Here is a 19,618-nt window from a genome sequence, read left to right on the forward strand (position 1 = left end):
ACATGAAGGCTATATTAACCAGTTTGATGGAAGTGTTTCGGATTGTGTGTGAAAACCCCACACTGTACCCCAGAAGTGCATTAATGTACATAGTTACCATTCAATAAAAAAAGAAAGAAAGAAAAAAAAAGAAGGTAGATATAGAAATTTTTCACGGCTATACTTCTGAATTAACCTCATCCTCGCTGCCTTGGGTAGTATTCTCGGAGAAGTCACGCTGGGTATCTGATTTACTTATCATGTGACCTTGTGACAGGGAGCAAGTGCAGCACCCCCATTCCTCTCCATCCTCTGCAAAAGGGGAACGAAGGTGCTTATATCATCCATTTGTGACTGTCCATGCCAGCCAGGCACTGTGCCAGGCACTTAACTTTTCACTCGTTTTCTCACCTTCGCAAGTCTACAGAAGGCAGGCTTAAGGGTTTCTGTTGTGTGATGCTAGATGTTAATCTCATCTTTAACTCGGATAATAATTTAAATAAGCTGGAACGTTTATGCATTTGAGTATGAAAATAGATGCTGAGCAGAACTTACTAAAGTAGGACTTTGTTGTTCTTGTAGAAGCTCCACTGATTAAAATCACATGAGATAATGGATATAAAAGTACTTTGTACTACTATGCTCTTGTACAGTGTAAGAAACTGTTACATAAACGACATGTCAGTGGTTTTAAGGGTCTCTAATTAACAGGGAAGAGCATTTGAGCTGTTCTCTGACTCTGGAGCTCCTGGATATTGTCTTTATTAGGTGGAGAAGGAAGCCTCTCAAGAAGTCTGCTGGAATGAGAGTAACGAGTGTCGGAAATGGACCTTTACAACTATGAAGCAGATAATTGGGGTATAAAGATGGCATGTTAACACCTAGTTATTCTCACTTGGATTTGAGCAGTATTTTAAGTCAGTCGATCTAGTTCTTGGAAATACTGTCGGAGAAGGAAGATGAAACATATTTATTGAGTGACAGGCTTATAACTTTCTGGGCGGTGCCTCCATAGTTTGTATTACTAGAAGGGGCAAGTATGCTCTTGACGTGGACCATTTCTCCATGTAGATCTCATCCTCTGCTGCCTGGCCACTGCCTCTTGCTCTTACCTGCCAAATGCCTTCCTCTCTCCGAGGCTCCACAGTTTTTGCCAGTGTGGAATTGTCATCAGTTGTTCCCCCTGAACAGTGACTCTTGGTATCTGACAGACACCCTGATGTTCTCTTGGTATCCTGGCGCCCTACCTCAGATATGCGGAGCAGGGTCTTCTTCACTGAGATCACTCAAGCCTGTGTCTTGGGCTTGTTCCAGATCTTTGAACATGTATGGGAGAGGCAAGCCTAGTTTTAAAGATCTGTGAAAACGGATGTCCTTATATGGAAAAAAGCCTCACCCAATTTTAAGAAAAAAAATAAAACCTAAAACCAGTCTCTTCTCAGTAGGTGATTGATGCTTGGGTAAGATGCCCTCTTAAAGCATTCTGAGAGGCTTGGCACCCAGGGTAAGTAGGGTGCCAGCCACATACACCAAAGCCAGTGGGTTCAAGCCCAGCCCAGCCTGCTAAAACAACAATGACAACTGCAACCAAAAAATAGCCAGGCATTGTAGAGGGTGCCTGTAGTCCCAGCTACTTGGGAGGCTGAGGCAAGAGAATCACTTGGGCCCAAGAATTTGAGGTTGCTGTGAGCTGTGACCCCACGGCACTCTACCCAGGGCTACATGGTGAGACTCTGTCTCAAAAAAAAAAAAAAAAAGCATTCTGAGAGAGGGAAAGCAAAGCCTGTTTCCTGGTGACTTAGTGATAACCTTGCAGGTTCCCTGAAGTTCATTTCATTTAAAAGTAAATTTATCACCACCCCCGCTTACAGCCTGGTCTGGGTAAAGAACGTCTTGTTCCAAGTTAGTGCTTACAAACTATGCTTAATTAATCCTTCAGACATAGCTGAAGGCAAAATTAAGGATTTTGAAGGCAAAGGCGCTGGCTTCTCCTCCCTGTCTGAAAACCACTCTTACTTAGCCTGCACGAGAAGGTAGGTGGTAGAGACGCTGGGTGCCTGGGTGCCCATTATCCACCCCATTGTCCTCTTTGCTTTGTATAAGCAGATCCAATGGCAACCAGAGCAGGCGAATTAACAGACTCAAAAGCTGGGTTGGGGGGTTCTATGCATTGATCCCCTTGGGTGCAAACAGTAGATAATGAGCGTATGGGTTTTACTTTAGGATGGGAGGCCTTGTCAAACCCCTGTAATTAAAAAAAAAAAATACCTGCTGGGCTTTCTGTATCTCACCCTGCGTGTAATGACGTGTAATGACGTGTGTGTCTTTGTTTTCTCCCTCCCCACCTGGGGCCCGCAGCACGTGTGGAGTGAGAGCGAGGACTGCCTGCCTTTCTTGCAGCTCGCTCAGGATTACATCTCCTCCTGCGGAAAGAAGACACTCCACGAAGTCCTGGAAAAAGTCTTCAAGTCTTTCAGACCTGTAGGTGCCCCTCTGCCTTGCAGAGACAGCTTGTTTTCTACAGTGATTGTGCTTTGAATACCAGGGGTGGTGGGGAAGGTGGGCCTAACCTGGGATGACTAATTGTTTTTCTCTGGTCTGCCCTGTGGCTTAGATATAGCAGCCGGTGTGGGGAGGCTGAGGGAGGGAGGAGGGGGACGGGTGTGACACAGCTGTTTGTCGAGGGGATGATGGCTATTTCTAGCCTCTCTTGAGTTGAGTTGCGAATCCTTGGAAGTGGGGGAAGCAAACATCCTTTGTGAGACAACTGAGTATTCCTGTTCTCATTCAGGAGACTTCAAACCAAACTGCCTGGCAGTGGTATAGGGATTCTTTTGTAATAGTGGGGCCTAATTTGGGGGTCGCCAGAAAGCTATATAAAGTTATACCTCCCTGTCTGTGAGTATGGAAAAGGATGAAATTGGATACCGGGTCTATTTTTTTCTCTTTTTAAAAAGTCTCTTATAGAGAGCTTGCTTTGTTTTTTTCCCTTTTGGGATTTAAGAATCTGTATTTCTATGACTAGCAGACGGCCTGTTTTCATTCTAGCTAATAAACCTGTAAAATGAATACTCACCCTCATTTCCCTCACTCTTCATTGGACGATAAGGTCAGGTTACCAAGGTCACAACACTTCCCTCAAACTCAGTGCCCTGCCCACTGTAAATACTTGTTCAAGGGTATTTGCTAGAACGTCAATTTAAGCATTTTAATTATTTTTCACATTTTTAAAACTGTCACCTAGTTGTCTGCTGAAGTTCTGAAGTCTGCCTTTTATCTCTTTGAACAGAGGCCGTGGCTGACAGTCCACTCTGTAAGTCTGTTGTGCTATCTTTTGTTTCTGATGATTCTCATGCCTGGTATCCTGTTTCTTTGTGTTTGGATTATCTCTGTGTGCAGGTTATTGCATTTGAAATTTTACATATAGGAATAAATTGAGGCCTAAGATGGCAGTTACTTCTTCCAGAGAGAATTTTTGTTTGCTTCTGCCAAGATGTGGGGACCCTATCAGTCTTAGATCACCTTAAAACAACTGCAGGCTCGTGGCCCTCCAAGCTGGGGGATGAGAAGCCAGGTTGCCGATCTGGTCTCTTTCCATTCAGCCTGGGGAGGGTCTGCACTTTGGGAGCCAAGCCTAAAGGGGGGACTGTGTATCATAGCTGCTTTTTTGGAAGACCTGGGGCTTTGACCTTGGTCCCTGTCCTCTTAGAGCAGGCCAAGAAAGTAGTCAGTCTCTAGCTGCTGCTTCCAGGTCAGCACATGCCCTTGGGAGAAAGCAGCTTTCTGTGTTAGGCTTGCTTCTCCTGATTCTCATATTTAAGGAGGTATTTTTCATATTTAATTCACCTTTTTTAGTAGTTCTCATTTAGTCCACCACTGTAAGAAACAGAATTTCAGTGGCATTTGTCACTCTGATTCATATCATTTGTCCATCCAGTTCACTTTTTGTTTGTTAATTATTTTATTTTATTTTTTGAGCTAGAGTTTCTCTTTGTTGCCCTCGGTAGAGTGCCCTGGCATCATAGCTCACAGCAACGTCAGACTCTTGGGCTCAACTAATCCTCTTGTCTCAGCCTCCTGAGTAGCTGGGACTATAGGCACCCACCACAACACTGGCTGGTTTTTTTAGAGACAGGATCTTGCTCTTGCTCAGGCTGGTCTCAAAGCCATGAACTCTGTCAGTCCACCCATCTCGCCCTCCCAGAGTGGTAGGATTATAGGTGTAAGCCACGGAGCCTGGCCTTATGTTAATTTTTTTCAATTTTAGATTAATATGAGGGTATAGATGGTTAGGTTACATTGTTTGCCTCTGTTAGGTAGAGTCCAAGTTGTAGTTGTGCTATACACCCCTACACTGTGCCTGGTAGGTGAAAGCATATCAGTCCTTGTTTGTTAATTTTCTAAGCCAATTTGGATATATATTTGACTTAAAAATATTTACTGAATACTACTAGACACATGATACTTTTTACTGCCTCATTCCTAGCACCTGAACCAAGCACATGAACAACTTAGATCTCACAGAGCTTAGATTCCAGTGGGGAGGAGACGGGATAAACAAGTACTGCCTGAATGTATTAGTGATACGGGCCCCAGAGGAGAGACATAGATCAGGAAAAGTGGGTAAGATGTGTTAGGGGCCCTCACACTTTAGATGAGAAGACCCGAGGAGGCTTTGCTGAGAAGGTGACATTTGAGTAAAAACCTGAAGTAAGGAGTGGGCCATGAGGAAACCCAGGGGAAGTGCCCTCTAGGGAGAGCAGACAGCAGGAATGAGGCCTCAGGCTGGGCAACACCTGCGTTCAAGGAACAGGGAACCCTGTAGCTGAAGGGGAGGGAGGTTGGGAGTAGTGAGAAATGAGTCTGGGGGTAACAGGGGCCCTACAGTCACGGAAGGACCCGACTCTTACTTGGGAGTGATGGGGAGGGGCTGGGTGGAAGAGGGATGTGGCTGACTTCTCAGTCAGAGGCTCTCTTGGGTGTCTGTGTTGAGAGTAAAAGGCTGGAAGGGGAAGGAGACCAGGAGGGAGACCAGCAAGGAGGCCAATGTGGCATCCAGGCCGGAGACCATGATACCTTGGATGGGGACAGTCACAATAGAGGTGGAGTGAAGGGGTCACATTCTGGAGATGTCTGCCTGGAAAGGAGACCCAGCTGAACTTGCTGGTGCATCACAAGTGGGACGGGGGGAGAAGAGAGAGACGAGATGACCTCTCACTTTCTCACTGAGCAGTAGAGAATGGTGTGGCCATTTACGGAGACAGGGAGGCTGCAGGAGAAGCATGGGGAAGCACCTAACCAAGCTTAGTTTGGGACCTGTCAATGTTTCAGGTGCCTGTTAGACATCCAAGTGGAGATATCAAATTGGGCAACATTTTTAAAAAATTGATTCCTCCAAATCTTAATTAGAAAAAGTGTCTATCTGCAAATGATATTCCCTTTATAGCTGTTTTTCTTCACAGGGGTCCACTCATTAGCCTACACTCAGGTTTTCTTTATGGGGCTCTAGTCTACGGTGGCAAGCAGAATGCCTGCCGAATTGGCTTACCTGGAGGACGCAAGCTGCAGCCAGAATTCATTTTGTCATTTTTCTTTACCAAGTCTATGGCTGTATTTTGGCGACCAGGCAGCCACATGGAAATGGGAGAAAAATGCTATGCCAGAAAACTTCCAGATGCACAGCTGAAAGCAGTTGGATCGGCTGTGGATTTTCATTCAGATAGAGCTGCTGTGTGTCATGGAGGCATACAGATTTGATGCAATGTTGCCGGCTTCCAGGTTTCATTTATTTTTTTTTTTTAAGGCTAATCAAGTGTAGCAGTGGGAGTGGAGAAGGAACAAAGTTTGTTTTGTTTGTTTGTTTTGGTTTTTTCTGAGGAAGAGTCTTACTTTGTGCAGGTACAGTGCCGTGGTGTCATAGGTACAGCAGGTCACAGCAGCCTCAAACTCTTGGACTGAGGTGATCCTCTTGCCTCAGCCTCCCAAGTCCCTCCCACCTGGGACTACAGGTGCCTGCCACAACGCCTGGCTAGTTTTTCTATTTTTAATAGAGATAGAGTCTCACTCTTGCTCAGGCTGGTCTTGAACTCCTGAGCTCAGGCAGTCTACCTGCCTCGGCCTCCCAGAGTGGTAGGATTACAGGTGTGAGCCACTGCACCCAGCCCAGATTTTATTTCTAAAGTGGAGCTGTACATTGTGAGCAGCAATGGTGCTCCTGAGGGGAGCGGGCCTTGGCAGGAGCAATGCCCCTTGTGGGGGAACTTGCTGTGCTGGGCACCCTCTGGCTGGGCCTGTTTGCCCTGCAGGTAAGGCCAGCAGGAGGCACGTCCTCAGGGCTGGTGAAGGTGAGGTATGTGCTGGCCCTGGGCTTGTCCCAGGTAGGACGAGTCCCAGATTAGATGAGGAGTGTGGAGATCAGTGGGGGAAACTTCACACTCTCCTTCTCCACTGAATAGGGCATTTCTTCCCAGTGGTGCCGTTTATCTAAAACAATATTTGTATTCTTTAAAGGGGCTTTGAGTTTAGAAATAAGACATAGGGAATGGTTTTGTTGCTATTGCTACAGTTGTGGTATTTGTTGAAGAAACCCTTACCCAAATGCTGAAAATTGGCGGTGATCTCATCTGTCCATGCAGCTGCTGTGTGTGTAGAGTGGGGCAGTCCTGGGAGAAATGTTTCTGCCTTGTCTCAGGACAGCCCCATCCTTGGCTTTGAACCCCTGTTTTCCCTTGGCTGCCCCATGCCCAGCCTCTGCCTGTGCAGTCTCTCCCAAGAGATAAGCACCTGTCTGTTGACAGCCCTCTGTGGCCTTTTTCAGCATCAGTCAAGCAAATTCAGTTAACTTTGCTGAAGCCCATGCACTCCTGCATCCAGGGTCCAAGAGTAGAGTCTCCACTGGCCTTGCTGACAGTGCTGCCCGCAGGGCCGAGGCTGTGCCACCGAGCGCTCACCGTCAGGACGCAGACTCTGCAGCTGTGCACCTTCCCAGCCCTCCTTGTCTGCCGTGCTGAAACGACATCTCAGTTAAAGTTCTCTTTCCTCACCAAGGACTCTGTTGCTGGGTTTGAAAAGAAAAGTTCTTTTTTTCTTTTTAGCCCTCTTATTCCTCTGTTTTTCCACTATTTCTTTATCACATTTTCAACAAAATAAATCAGTCTTTGGCTGTTACCAGAGCAAGGGTGGGGGCAGGCACAGAAAGCCAAGGTCTTGCCCTTAAGGCAACGACATTTTGGTAGGAGAGACGGCCAACATAACTGAATAGAGAAACCTCACAGTCCAAGAAAGAACATTTATTTGGGTCCAGGTCCTCTCTGCTAGATACTGTATAGGATAAGTGAAGGAGTCCCATTCCCTGATCTGCCTCTTCCACTTTGCTGCTTCTTTGCGGAACTACATCTGAGAGGACGTTTGTGAACATGTACTAGAGGGTGCTGCTTGTGTTCTAACCCAGTTATGTGAGAGCCGGATACTACAATGCTAAAGAACCCAAGCTATGTGGGTAGGCTGCCTGGATTCAAATCTCAATTCTGCCACTTGCTGGCTGTGTGACCTCAGACAAGTTCGTTAACCTCTCAGTTTCTCAGTTTCCCTATTTGAAAAATTCAGAAACTGATGACAATAGTTACCTTAGGGTTACCATGAAGATTATACAATGTAATTTTTGTTGGGTACTCAGTATAACCTATTATCCATGGTAAACAATAAATATTAGTATCCATAAAGACAGAGTGAGGATAAAATACAGTTGGGAAGTGAGCAGGACCTAAGAACCGTTTTGTGGGAAGATTAGTTTTGGTGGACAGAGAGAACACTTTGCTAAGTGATTTCAGCAAGCTAACAGGCATGTGGTGAGGCCAGGGATTTCAAAAGGCATCGGAGGGCTAAGTCATAAGTTTATCAACACTGGTTTTGGCAAAATAATATTCATTGAGTTCCTAATCCACACAACACGCTGTGTTAGATGCCAGGGCTGTGAGAAGAACCAGTGGATGCCCTTGTCCTCCCACAGCAGCATCTGACCAAAGAGACTCAGCGTTACGGGTATCCATTATTTTTTTCTTTTCCATGTTTTCTAAGTTTTCTATAATGATCACATAGTCAGAAAATAGGTTACGTTTTCTGGAGAAGCTACATCATTTACAATCTATGGGAAGTGCTAGGATATCATCATCAGTGGGCTCCTTGAGCAGCAGGCCATGCTTCACGAGGACTTGGGGCTTGAAGAACGGCAGGACTTCAGCAGGCCCAGAGTGGGAAGAGGGCTGGCCAGGAAGGGCCTATCTTGGCTGCCTTAATCAAATTCCTTAGAAAGGTCCCAGGTGGGGGCAAGTGGATCACCCTGCCCTGGCTTGCTCCCAGCCCATGTAGTCTCCAGAAAGTCCTTCAGCCTCAGTGTATATATATGTGTAAATATAACCCCTATATTTTAAATGGGGTTATTACTGTTCCACTGTCTTCATGGATTCCTGGGGAGCTTTGGATTCAGACTGAGAACACAAGGGACCATCTCAGTTCAAAGACACCATGCTTAGGGTTGTCTAATTTCTGGTGTTAGGAGACGTTTATTGAATGAGTAGATGACTCTGAAAGTGACCACCGTCTTCCCTCCTCACTGACCCACGCTCGGCTCCCCTTTGGCAACCTCCTATCTGGCTAGTGATGACCTCAGAGGGGTATGACTTGCACCTAGTTTTATTTTTCTTGCCCCTGGCATGTCATATACCTGAGTGGTATGTGTATGAAAGTGACAATGCCAGGCAGGCTGTGGTTGCCCAGGACCAGGCATTGCTACCTGTCATGGCTTCGCAGACACCCATCGGCGGCATTGGTAAACGTGAATTGGACAGTCGTTGGAGCCCTGTATTTTTCTTATTTCAGTGACCCTCAGTTGACAGTTGCTGGCCATCGTGTAATTGTATGAATCTAAATAATGGTGATCGTGCCATTCATTTTCCCCCTCAGCATTTACATGTTTTTTATTTAGTGACAACCGGAAGACTTAGTCCTGGTGAAAAAAAACTGTATAAGAGAACTAGCCTACAATTTCTAATTTAGCTGCAAAACTACACGTTATCTTTGCCCTTTCGAATTCTCTCAGAGGTTTGTGAGCGTGACAAGGAGTCGCTCTTTTCTTGGAGTGTCACTGCCTGTAAGTGGGAGGGCAAGTGTCCTCTTGCCCTGGCAGTCTTGTGTGCTAGGCTGGTTGGTGCCGCTTTGACGGCCCGACCTGCGGTAGATCTTGTGGTCACTGTGGCTTCTTGAACTTCTTGGGGTTCCTGTGTGACTCCGTATTTCTTTTCTCAAAAGGCGGAAAATTTTTGCTGAAAAATTCCCTAATTCTGCCTCACCAGTATGAACAAAATGGATATTTCTGATTTGTCACTAATGGTTGGGGAACCAGGGATTCAATCCCACATGAAAATCCTTTTGATCCAGAAAAAGTCCAGTTCTTGCTTCTTGTCATCTACTTGTGGGAAGCTGCCCGAGTGGGTCAGAAAGGCTAATGAAAAAAGATTGTGCACACATCTAGGTTTTCATGATAAACATTAAATGTTGACAATTTAGGTTTATGTTTTGCTTTTTGCTCATGTCATGAGCATACAGACTTTCTCTTTTTTAGAAAGTGCAGTGACCCCCAAAGTAAGAGAGCATCTGCTGCTCCTGCCCATCTGGGTCCCACGTCCTTTTTGCCACCTTTTTCCTGTAGTGTCAAGAAGACAGACCGAGTGTCCAGAACCCCATCACGGGTTTCTTATTGCCACCAGCATCGTGATCTTTAAGATAAGTGGTGTCAAATTTCCCAAATGCTGAGAGTCTGGCTAAAGTGGCTCCTGGATTAGCAGTATCCCCATCACCTGGGAGCTTGTTAGAAATGCAGAATTATGTCCCCCTGAGACCCACTGAATCAGACTCTGCATTTAGGTAAATCTGAGTGAATCATATACACTACACAGGGGAAGGATGAGGGGAGGCCCTGGAAGGAGCACTCAGGGACCTCTGAAACCAGACAGCACTCACTAGGGAAACCCAAGCCATAGCTGACTGACTTCTTTTATAAAAACCCTGCTGCCCACTGTGCAGTTTGAGGGTCTCTTTTCAGATGGCAGATGTTAAATGCCCGGTGAATATGGCCCAGGTAATTCATATCCTCGTCCAAAAGACCTGGACTGGGTCCTACAGATAACTAATACTCTCTTGGGTCTGAAGAGCTTTAATTTTTGAAGGTTGGTGGCTCTGCCTTTCAAGCAAAACCCTGTTTGGATGGATGGGCCCTAGCATTTCTTATGTGATCATACTTGTCCAGACAAGTGAGACCATGGACAGTGAGACCATGGAAACCCCAATGCTCTTGCTTGGCGTCAGCACAGACTTTTGTTTTCTTAGTCAACTGAAAGAATTTCACTGAAATAGGAATGAATGATTGTGTCAGGAATAATTTACGTCTACCAGTCACTCCGGGGTTTTTGGCTCATCTCCTTTTCTGTGTGAGAACGTGTGGGTGCAGCAGCAGGGGCTGCCGCGTCCCTCCCAGCCTGTCTGTGCTCCTGTGTCTGATAGATCTTCTTGCCTGCTGAAAATTTGAACCTAGAAGTTAAATGTAGACTTGCCCACAAGAGGTGGGGATGCTAAATTACCACATATCTGTATGTCATCCCTTAGAATTCCAGGCAAATTCTAATTCTGTGCTTGCTATGCATGCTTCCAAATTGTACCTACTCAAATGGAGGCATTAGTGTCACATAATGTATTTTTAGAAGGTATAGTCCCCTGAAGAAAACATTGAAACCTACGGCTAATAGAAGCAGCCTGGGAGTCTCCTGGGCAGCTGGTGGTTAGGTGAGTGATGTCTGTAGTCAGATGACCCATGTTTGAATCCTGGCTCTGCCACTACTGGAAAAGTTCTGGGCAAGACGCTCAGCCTCTCTAGGTCTTAAGGTAACCAGGGATGATGATAATACCTACCACACAGGGTTAGTGCAAGGGCCAAAGGAATTAATGTGTATAGAGCTGCCTCGCAGAGAGTAAGTGAGTAATAGTAACTATTATTATTAAATCCAAAGCATGATGAATTGTTTGGTTGAGTGCAGTGCTGAACACAAGCCTGAGGATCAGACTGAAGAGACCCATGGCTGGAGTTTCAGCTCTTCTTGCTCAATGCTGTACTGATTCATGGGGAGGTGGTCCCCAGGCAAGCACAGCAAGGGAGCAGCCTGGGCTGGAGGCAGCAATAACTCTCTGCGTCATCAAACTGACTGTGCTTTAAATAGGAGAAGTGAGAAGACGTAGCCAGATACATTTACGGAAGGCTCGACAGTCTGCAGAGCGTGGCCCCCACCACATTCTCACGTCATCTCCATAGTTACTGTGTGAGGTGGAGCATGCGTCATGTTCCCACTTTACAGAGGAGGACACCGAGGTACAGCAGAAGCAGGGACTTGGCAGAGGCCCCCAGCTAACTAGAGCCCTGGCTTTTGGACCGCAGTCCTGGGGGTGTATTCTGCATGGCCTCTTGATGAATCTGCAGACTCTGCACAAAGGTGCCATAAAAGTCCCAAAGACCACAGAGCACTGCTTCTCCTTCTCCCTTCTGCAGGGGCGGGGGGAGCCCCTCTTGGAAAAGCAGTCAGAATACTTGTGGCCTTAGGGAATGGCCTCCCGCGTGGCTGATGCGCTAGGAACTAGCACCTAGGTGCTTTGGATTCACATCTAAGGTAGGGAGCTGGAGATAGAGGAGGGTAGTGGCCAGCTGGGTCCCCTTCCATAGGCCCCTAAAGTACAGAGCAGGAGGGTATTGGGTGCTACCCATGGTCTGGGGCAGGACATGTCACCTTGCGGAATCATGGAGAAGAACCTTCCACAGCATGGCTCTTGAGGACAAGGATGGCACGTACACAGATGCTGGCCTTGGCTGTGCCCTCTTTACCCATAGCTGCCGCTGGAGATCGACCGTGACATTTCCCACTGAGCCTCAGCATCTTCCTGAAGCTCCAGATCGGTTACGTGAGCAGGATCCCATCGGCCGTTTCTCTTTTAAGTGATATCCCTTCAGTACAACAGACAGTTACATCCACTGTTGAATGTCTCCGTCTTCTCTTGGTGTTTAGGAGAGTCTAGAGTCCCTGGTGGTTACCAGCTATTTAAATGTTACGACTCATTTGACCGTCACCTTGCTGTGTCATCCAGCTTTTCAAATAAAAATTGACCACCAAAATAGTAGTCACCATCAAAGTTCATTGTGACCAGCCATCATTTTCTCTCTTTTTGGAGACAAACTTTGCCCTTTATTCCATACCAAAATCTGGAAAGGAGTCAGTAGCAAGAAACAGAGGCTTCCCTGTTCTCCCAAGCACACCCAGGATCTCTCTGCCCTGTCTGGAGGGAGGAGCTGAGACCGGCTCTCCCCACCCTTCCCCTCTACATGAGTGGCATCTCTGAGGCAGCTGCACCTGCCGAGCTGTAAGGAAAGCACATGTCAGCACTGGGCTGGGTGCACCTTGGTGGGCCACGTGCAGAATGTGACCAACAGTGCTTAGCTGATGGTTTGTCCTAAGTGCCTCTGTAGTGCTGGAGCTGCAGCCAGAGAACTTCAGTGAAGTTTCCATTTTTGCAGTGGGAGGAACTGAAAGGAAAAGGGTGTCAGGACACTAGGGAGGCAGTGCAAAGAAACAGAATGACAGTGTCCAGTCCTGCAGTTCATGTCTTAATGCGGTTAGTGTTTGGGTCATCAGGGTTACTCTGCAAAGTTGCCTGCCTCTCTGTAAAGCCGTCCTTTGGCTAGGAGCAGACTGTAGCTCTGGCCGAGGAACTGTGAGATGGAAGCCTGGTTTTCTCAGGCCCAGAAGTGCCAGGGGCTGTGGTATCCCGCCTGCTTGAGAAGGGGCTTTTCATATTGATCAGGCCTAGCAAACAGCACTCCATCTCTAGCCAGAGACCAGCGGTGCTTTAAAAAAAATGTTTATTGTGAATTTATTGTGAGTTTCTCTGATGATAATCATACAGTATTTGGGAAAATTAAAAAAAAAAAAAGAAAATTAACCCATAATCCTACAGTCTAAAAAAAAAACCCTCTTAAAATTTGGATGTATTTCATTGAAATCCTTTTTCTATGCATGTAATTATATATATATACATTTTAAGAAAATCTATATTATAATCAAAATACAGTTTTATTATGCTCTTATTACACTTACATGTATATTTTTATATCACTAAATTATTCAAAAGTGTCATTTCAAGTGCGTGTATAAGATTCCATCTTACAGATACACCATTATTTGTTTAACCATTTTGTTGTTGAACCTTTTAGTTGTCTCCACAGTTTTAGAAATGTGCTATGAACAATAGCATTATGTGTTTTTAAGAGAGAAAATAGAGAATAGATTTTGACATCTCCATGAGACCGAACTCTTCATCTTGTCCCAGATGTGCGTGCAGACACACAGGTCTTACATCTCTGCACATAGGTGGTATATGATGCCGTGTTTTGATATCTGAAAACAGAGACTCCCCAGGCTCTCCAATAAAACCAACTGACGTTTCTAGGTTTAGAAAAATAACTGTGAGAATAGTTGACTTTTCCAGGACACATGTGGCTTCTGAGTCAAGTCCTACTAAGTGCGATTTGATTTGGATCACGTGCCTTTGGTCATCATCTTACATGTGGACCATTTTGCCCTCACAGCTGCTTCTCTCTTGTTCTCTCTTTGCAGTTGCTGGGGCTTCCGGATGCAGATGATGATGCATTTGAAGAATACAGTGCAGACGTGGAAGAGGAGGAGCCAGAGGCAGACCACCCCCAGATGGGGGTCAGTCAGCAGTAAACCTCCAAGGGCTCTCACTGGAGAAGGAGAGTGAGCCCTGTGGCACCTAGGTGGGGTTGTGTGCTCCTGGGTTAGCATTTTGCATTAGCACTCTGAAACAGGACGTCTGGCTCCCGGCATCCAAATTAAAATGAAATACCTTTTTAACGACCACTAAATATCTGTGATGAGCTGTGCTCAGAAGTGACCTGAATTTCACTCCTGCTTCATTGGGGTTTCTATGGAGTTGTCTTGGTAGCCTTTGCCATTTTGAATTTAGAGTCCATTTTGTGGCTGACTATTCTCTCTTGAGTTTATGTTGGAGAATTAACATTCGCTGACTCGAATGTAGAAAACTTTGAATGTATTAAGGATATGCTTTGAGTCCTCACAGGTGACCTTACTGAGGGAAAGCGTGGCAGAGAAGACATGCAGTCTGCACTTTTTATGTACTTTTTAAGTGTCTGTAAGTGAAAGGTTTTGCTTATAAAGCATGAGTTTTAATATCTAGTCATTAAACTGTACAAGTGCAAATACAAGGGCAGAAAAGGATAATCACTTAGCTTTGGAGTAAGAGGGTAAGAGAAGTGGAGAAGCCTTTAAGTGTTTTGCTATTAAGAAGTACCTGGGTATGTAGCAACTGGTTCATGGTTAGGTATAAATGTTACTTGCTTGTTCAATTGTTTCAAAATGTGCTAATTCCAAAGCCACTTTTAAAGTCTAAACATGGAAATATAAATAGGGTGAAAGACATAAATTACTGATTTCTTTAAAATGTTTATAAACCATCTTATATATGAAATGAAACATTTACCTTCTCTCTTTATAATGAGATGGCAACTTGTCAAATCATGAAAACATCCAGAATCCAAGTGCCACTTAAACTTTGAAGCCATACATAAATTTAAAAGGAAAATAAACCAGGATAAAAAGTTTTAAAAAATATGATGGAATCCTTCTATGCTTTCTTAATCTTTTATTTAAAAAAAAACTCAAGAAAAGGATTCCATTGTGTAATTTATTAAAAAATTATAATCAAGTACTTTAAGGGACCCAATTCCAGTAAATTTTTAAAGGGATGTGAAAGGTATCTTTTAATCATGGGTTAGCGTGGTTAAAAGAGAGGACATCTTACTGATCAAGATACTCAGACAACTCACAGGAACAACTTGCATAATCAGAAATACAACTGTCTGTCATCATTTAGCCAAAAAATACATACTGGGGAAATCCTTGGTAATGCTATCTTGGAATTATCTGAAACATTCATTTCTTGGAACCTTCTATGCCTCTGGTTCTAAAAACTTAGGATATGGAATGCCTCCTTTATAACAGTTGACTAAACCTCTCAGCTGGGGTGGGAATGCTTTAAATACACACACACATGCCGGTTAGGTTGTCAAAGTTCTGATTCTGAATTTTAAAAACAGCAGCAGCAGCAGCAGCAGAGGCCACAGAACTTAGGGGCGCCTTGTATATCTTCTGGGCATGTTGGTCTAAACCTGATTGTCCCAACATTTTCTGTGTCATTGATCAGTGGTGTGCGAAGTTTGGCTGCTCGTGGTAAAACAGTATACTGCAGTTCTAGGTCATCAGGTAAAATGATACCACAGCGGTTTCCATCTGTGCTTCGGTACCCGTATGTTTTCTTTTCTCAGAAAAACATCTTAAAGGTTAATTTCAAATAAAATGACTTTCCTTCTGGGTAGCCTATTAGCAAAACAAAACTTGGTGTTTAGATGGAGTGAGCGTATTCCACTCTTTGTGGCCCTGCCCGTTTTCTAACCAGCTCTGTTTATGAACAAAGGTGCTTGTGGGCTGTAGGTTACGTAGGTATCACCCAGGTTTGGGAACTTCCGTTTTAACACAGTAGCCTTCGAGAGTGACTTCTGCAAATGAAATGAAGATGCTTGGCTAGCTCGCTCCATTCTGAAGGTAAACTGGAATTTTATACAGTTTTATAGGCGTAAAACCTTAATTTACATATGTTTGGAAATCAAATGGATATTGTCAATAACATAAAGTGTATTTTATTGAAAAAGTGTTTAGACTTTGACCAAATACATGTCGGTATTATCATGTTAATGTTCTCTGTTTTTAAAAATTGAACTGAGATAGACTCAGTCATTCAGTGGGCTGATGAGAATTCTGGTCTTTGTTCTGCCCTAGGGGTAAGGTATAGAGAAGGTTACTTATTTTCCATGGCAGAACCCCAGAAGGCTTTAACAAATTGGATTGTTTGCCCTAAAAACTTCCTTTTCCCTGCTTGCCTGCGTATGTCCCCAGTGCTGGCACCCAAGTGCACACTCACACGCACTCCTGCACTGTGGACCCTCTCGCCAGGGCTGCGTCCTGTGACAGCTGCACCTGGAGGGTGGGGAGGCCAGGCAGCCTGTGGTTTCTGCTGTGGAGATGGTCCCGTGGTGAACATGTTCCTGACCTTTCCCATGTACAAACACTCACCACGAGGCCGCAGCAGTGTGGTGAGAGGACCATACCTGGGACATAGGAGCGACTCGTGGGTTCTAGTATGGACTCTGAGTGATTTGGATAAGTCACTTAACCAGTTTGTGAACAAAGGGTGTTTGCTCTTCGGGCTGTAAACACTGCCCTCCATTCCTGCCCTGTGACGTGTGTGAGTCAGGGAAACTCTTGGGGACACAAGAAGGAAATATATCTGGAATCTTGCCACGATGCTGCCCTTAGAATAACTGGCCCTTGAACTACCTTAGGACTATTGGGCTGTGAGTGTCCAAAGCCCCAGGCCCCATTCCTGCAGGGCTGATGAAAGTCTGTTCCTTAGAGGAGAGGGTAAAGAGAGGCCCAGGAGCCGGCTTTGTCTCAACTGTACCTGCTCTGCCTGTGAGAGGCGTAGCTTTTCCTTGTCCCCTGGCAGACTGGGGCTTTGGAACTGGTCTGTGTTTAACCTGCTGAGAGGAGATTTGCACGAAGAATAGCTGGAAGAGAGGGAAAGATGAGTGCTATTACTGTTTTGCCTGCCATCCAGTAGGGAGAAAGTGACAATGACAGTAAAGTAAGAGAGAGACTGCGTGGGGGAATGCTTGATTACCCCCTGGTCACTGTGGGCCAGGTGTGAAACTGGAGCTCATGCCTGTGAGAACAGTACAAAAAACCTCCATCCCGGGTTTGAGTGAATCATGGAGACATTTTTTTGTATGGTTACCTGGGCACTTTGCTTTGCCTGATGATATCGAGCAGGCTTCAGGGAATCAGAGTGAACTGCAGAGCCAGGAAAGGAGGTGAGACTCCACACAGCGCCTGTTGCCACTGTCCCCACCGTGGATCAGTTGCACTGTGTCCCTCACGTCTCCCAGCCCCATCACAGCACACGGTACATTTTGTTTTTCCACGGCCAGAACACAAAAAGTTTCTTACATAAGGATTCTCCGTGTGTCCTGGTGCCAGAATTAGGCTTCCCTTGTACTTAAATGAAAACCTCTCTTCTAGGAGTTGCTGTCATTTTTCATGTATAAACAGAAACCATTCTCTAGCACAATATGTCTCGGAATATTGTTTCTCTTTCATAAGAGCACAAAGTATATGGACCTAGAGGAGCTGTAATCCCAGGCGTCATCAGAATTTATGTTTTAGGAATATGCCTTGCATGTTAAAATTCACAAGTTGGGAAGCTGTGATAGGAACGAATCTGATTTCCCGCAGAGAGAGGCACAAAGGAATAGGCAGGACTTAATTTGGGGTGCAGAGAAATGAATAAGGCAGAAAGAGAGAGTCAGGGTCTGACAGTTGGCACATGAGAGCCAGGAAGCTGTTTTTATGGCTCTCTTCACTAGGGGCCTTCTGTCCTCCAAGGGACTGACCATATTGAGAGGCAGAGCCTTGTGTTGGCAATGGCTTTGCGACTTTAAAAATGCTCCGCAGCTGAGGAGACAGCAAGGGTCCTCCTCATCTGGGGGAGTTCTTTCCCTCCATAAAACTAGCTGCCAGCCAGAGAAGCCTGGCTTTCTCAAGTGCAGACAGATCTGAGAGCGGCCCCAGTCACCTGGCAGGTACACTGTGGAGCCACACTCAGGTCTTAGAGGTGGCTGGGAGGAGGGTATGGCTAGGAATTTGCCCTCAGGAGAGAGGGCAGGGCTCTCCTACCTACCCCACCCCCCACACACCCCACGCAGTTCTTCAAGTGTGTAGAAAGAGCACAAATAAAATTCAAGTGAGTCTCAGGCCCCTCCTGCAGTGAGCATTAACTCCAAAGAGATCCCATTGCCAACTGCTTAGTCTTCAGAGAAGCCTAAACATTTTTTGGAATTACAAACTAAAATCCTCTTTCATAAAGACCCAGTCGGTTATCCTGGTTATGTGGGAACAGATATGACACAGAAAGCTGAAGCCTTTTAGATTTTATAGAGTAATTCTAAAACTTGCCCGAACGCCAGTAGCCTGTGGTGTCCATGGTAATGTGGTGTCCATGGTGAAATATCTATAGCTCCCGCTCACCGGGAAAATTGTTAAACAATACATCGTCTTTTATATTTTTATTTAGATTTGGATTACAAAAATACAGTACCTATGAGCATTTCATGTTAGAAACCCCATTTAAAGCCCTCTTAAGGTTGAATAGGCACAGGCAGTCGAGAGTGTGTGCCAGGCCACATAAAAATAAACATTTAATTTGATTAGAACTGTACCCAAGTTGTTTGGTACCACAGAGAAAGCTGCCAGTCAGTTCTTTGTAAACTGCCTTTTCCCGTTTGTTTGTTTTTATTCTTTAGATTCATTTTCTCCTGATATTTAGGCAAATGAAGGTGCAGCGCTCTGTGCAAAGGTCGCTTTTTTTTCTTTTTTCTTTTTTTTGAGACAGTCTTCCTTTGTCACCCTTGGTAGAGTGCCATGGCATCTTAGCTCACAGCAACCTCAAACTCTTGGGTTCAAGCGATCCTCTTGCCTCAGCCTCCCAAGTAGCTGGGACTGTAGGGGCCTACCACAATGCTCCGCTATTGATAGAGATGGGGTCTTGCTCTTGCTCAGGCTGGTCTCCAACCTGTGAGCTCAAGTGATCCACCCGCCTCAGCCTCCCAGAGTGCTAGGATTACAGGCGTGAGCCACTGCGCTCGGCCCAAAATGTCAGCTTTTAAGAGGAGGAAGTAAGTCTCCAGTGCTAGGGCAGATCTAACTATGTGTGATGCAGTCTTAATTTGTGTATGAAGAGCAAAATTTAGCCATCTACACACGCAGCAAAAGCAAGGAACAGTTGTTGGGGTTTTTTTAGGCAAGAAACGTTTCGTGTAGGGTATGTGTGCTTTCTTTGCCTTCATATTTCCTTTCAAAGAAATCTCTTGTAAATTACAAAACTGTGAAATGGGTTGCCAAAAATTGTTGCCCTTTGTTAGATGCTTCAAACAGTGTAAATCCTAGATTGAACCCACCCACACCTGCACCCCCCCCAGAGGGAGGGCCTCATCCCACAATGGAATTACCATAAGCTTGCTATTAAAGAGCCTTCCAAACTCTGGTGGTTTTGGCCTCTTTTTTGACTCTCTCCACGATGTATGGTCCTAAAGGACACCCAGCGTGGTTTATAAATGAGAAACAGGGACCGTGGTGGAGGGTGGGAGATGGAGGGGAGTGCGTGAAACACTGTCCTGGATCCACAAGCTAACGATTTATGTGTTTGGAGGCATTAATATGTCTATTTGGATGCCTTCACCAGTATTTAATAATTTTCTACTCTTCCCTTGAACTGACACTTAGTTTTGTGTGTGACAATCCTATTTTTTCTAGCCTAGTTAGGAATCTTTTGGGCACCAGTGAGAAATGTGTATTCTCTGGTCCTTCTGTAATGACGTGAGACCACTCCCTCACCA

At 45.3% G+C, this 19,618-nt stretch overlaps 1 protein-coding gene across 1 annotated transcript in view; it reads left to right on the plus strand.

The window, feature by feature from the left end:
• MTURN (maturin, neural progenitor differentiation regulator homolog) overlaps positions 1–18,414 on the plus strand; it is a 28,818-nt gene extending 10,404 nt beyond the window's left edge. Inside the window, exons 2-3 of the mRNA XM_003788547.3 lie at positions 2,338–2,460; positions 13,689–18,414. Coding sequence (XP_003788595.1) covers positions 2,338–2,460; positions 13,689–13,799 — 234 coding nt within the window. The 3' untranslated portion in view covers positions 13,800–18,414. The remainder of the gene's footprint in view (positions 1–2,337; positions 2,461–13,688) is intronic.
• The last annotated feature ends 1,204 nt before the right edge of the window (positions 18,415–19,618 follow it).

Source organism: Otolemur garnettii, unplaced genomic scaffold (genome assembly GCF_000181295.1).
Source record: "Otolemur garnettii isolate 467f Iridium unplaced genomic scaffold, OtoGar3 scaffold00028, whole genome shotgun sequence".
In the NCBI taxonomy this organism is placed as follows: Eukaryota; Metazoa; Chordata; class Mammalia; order Primates; family Galagidae; genus Otolemur; species Otolemur garnettii.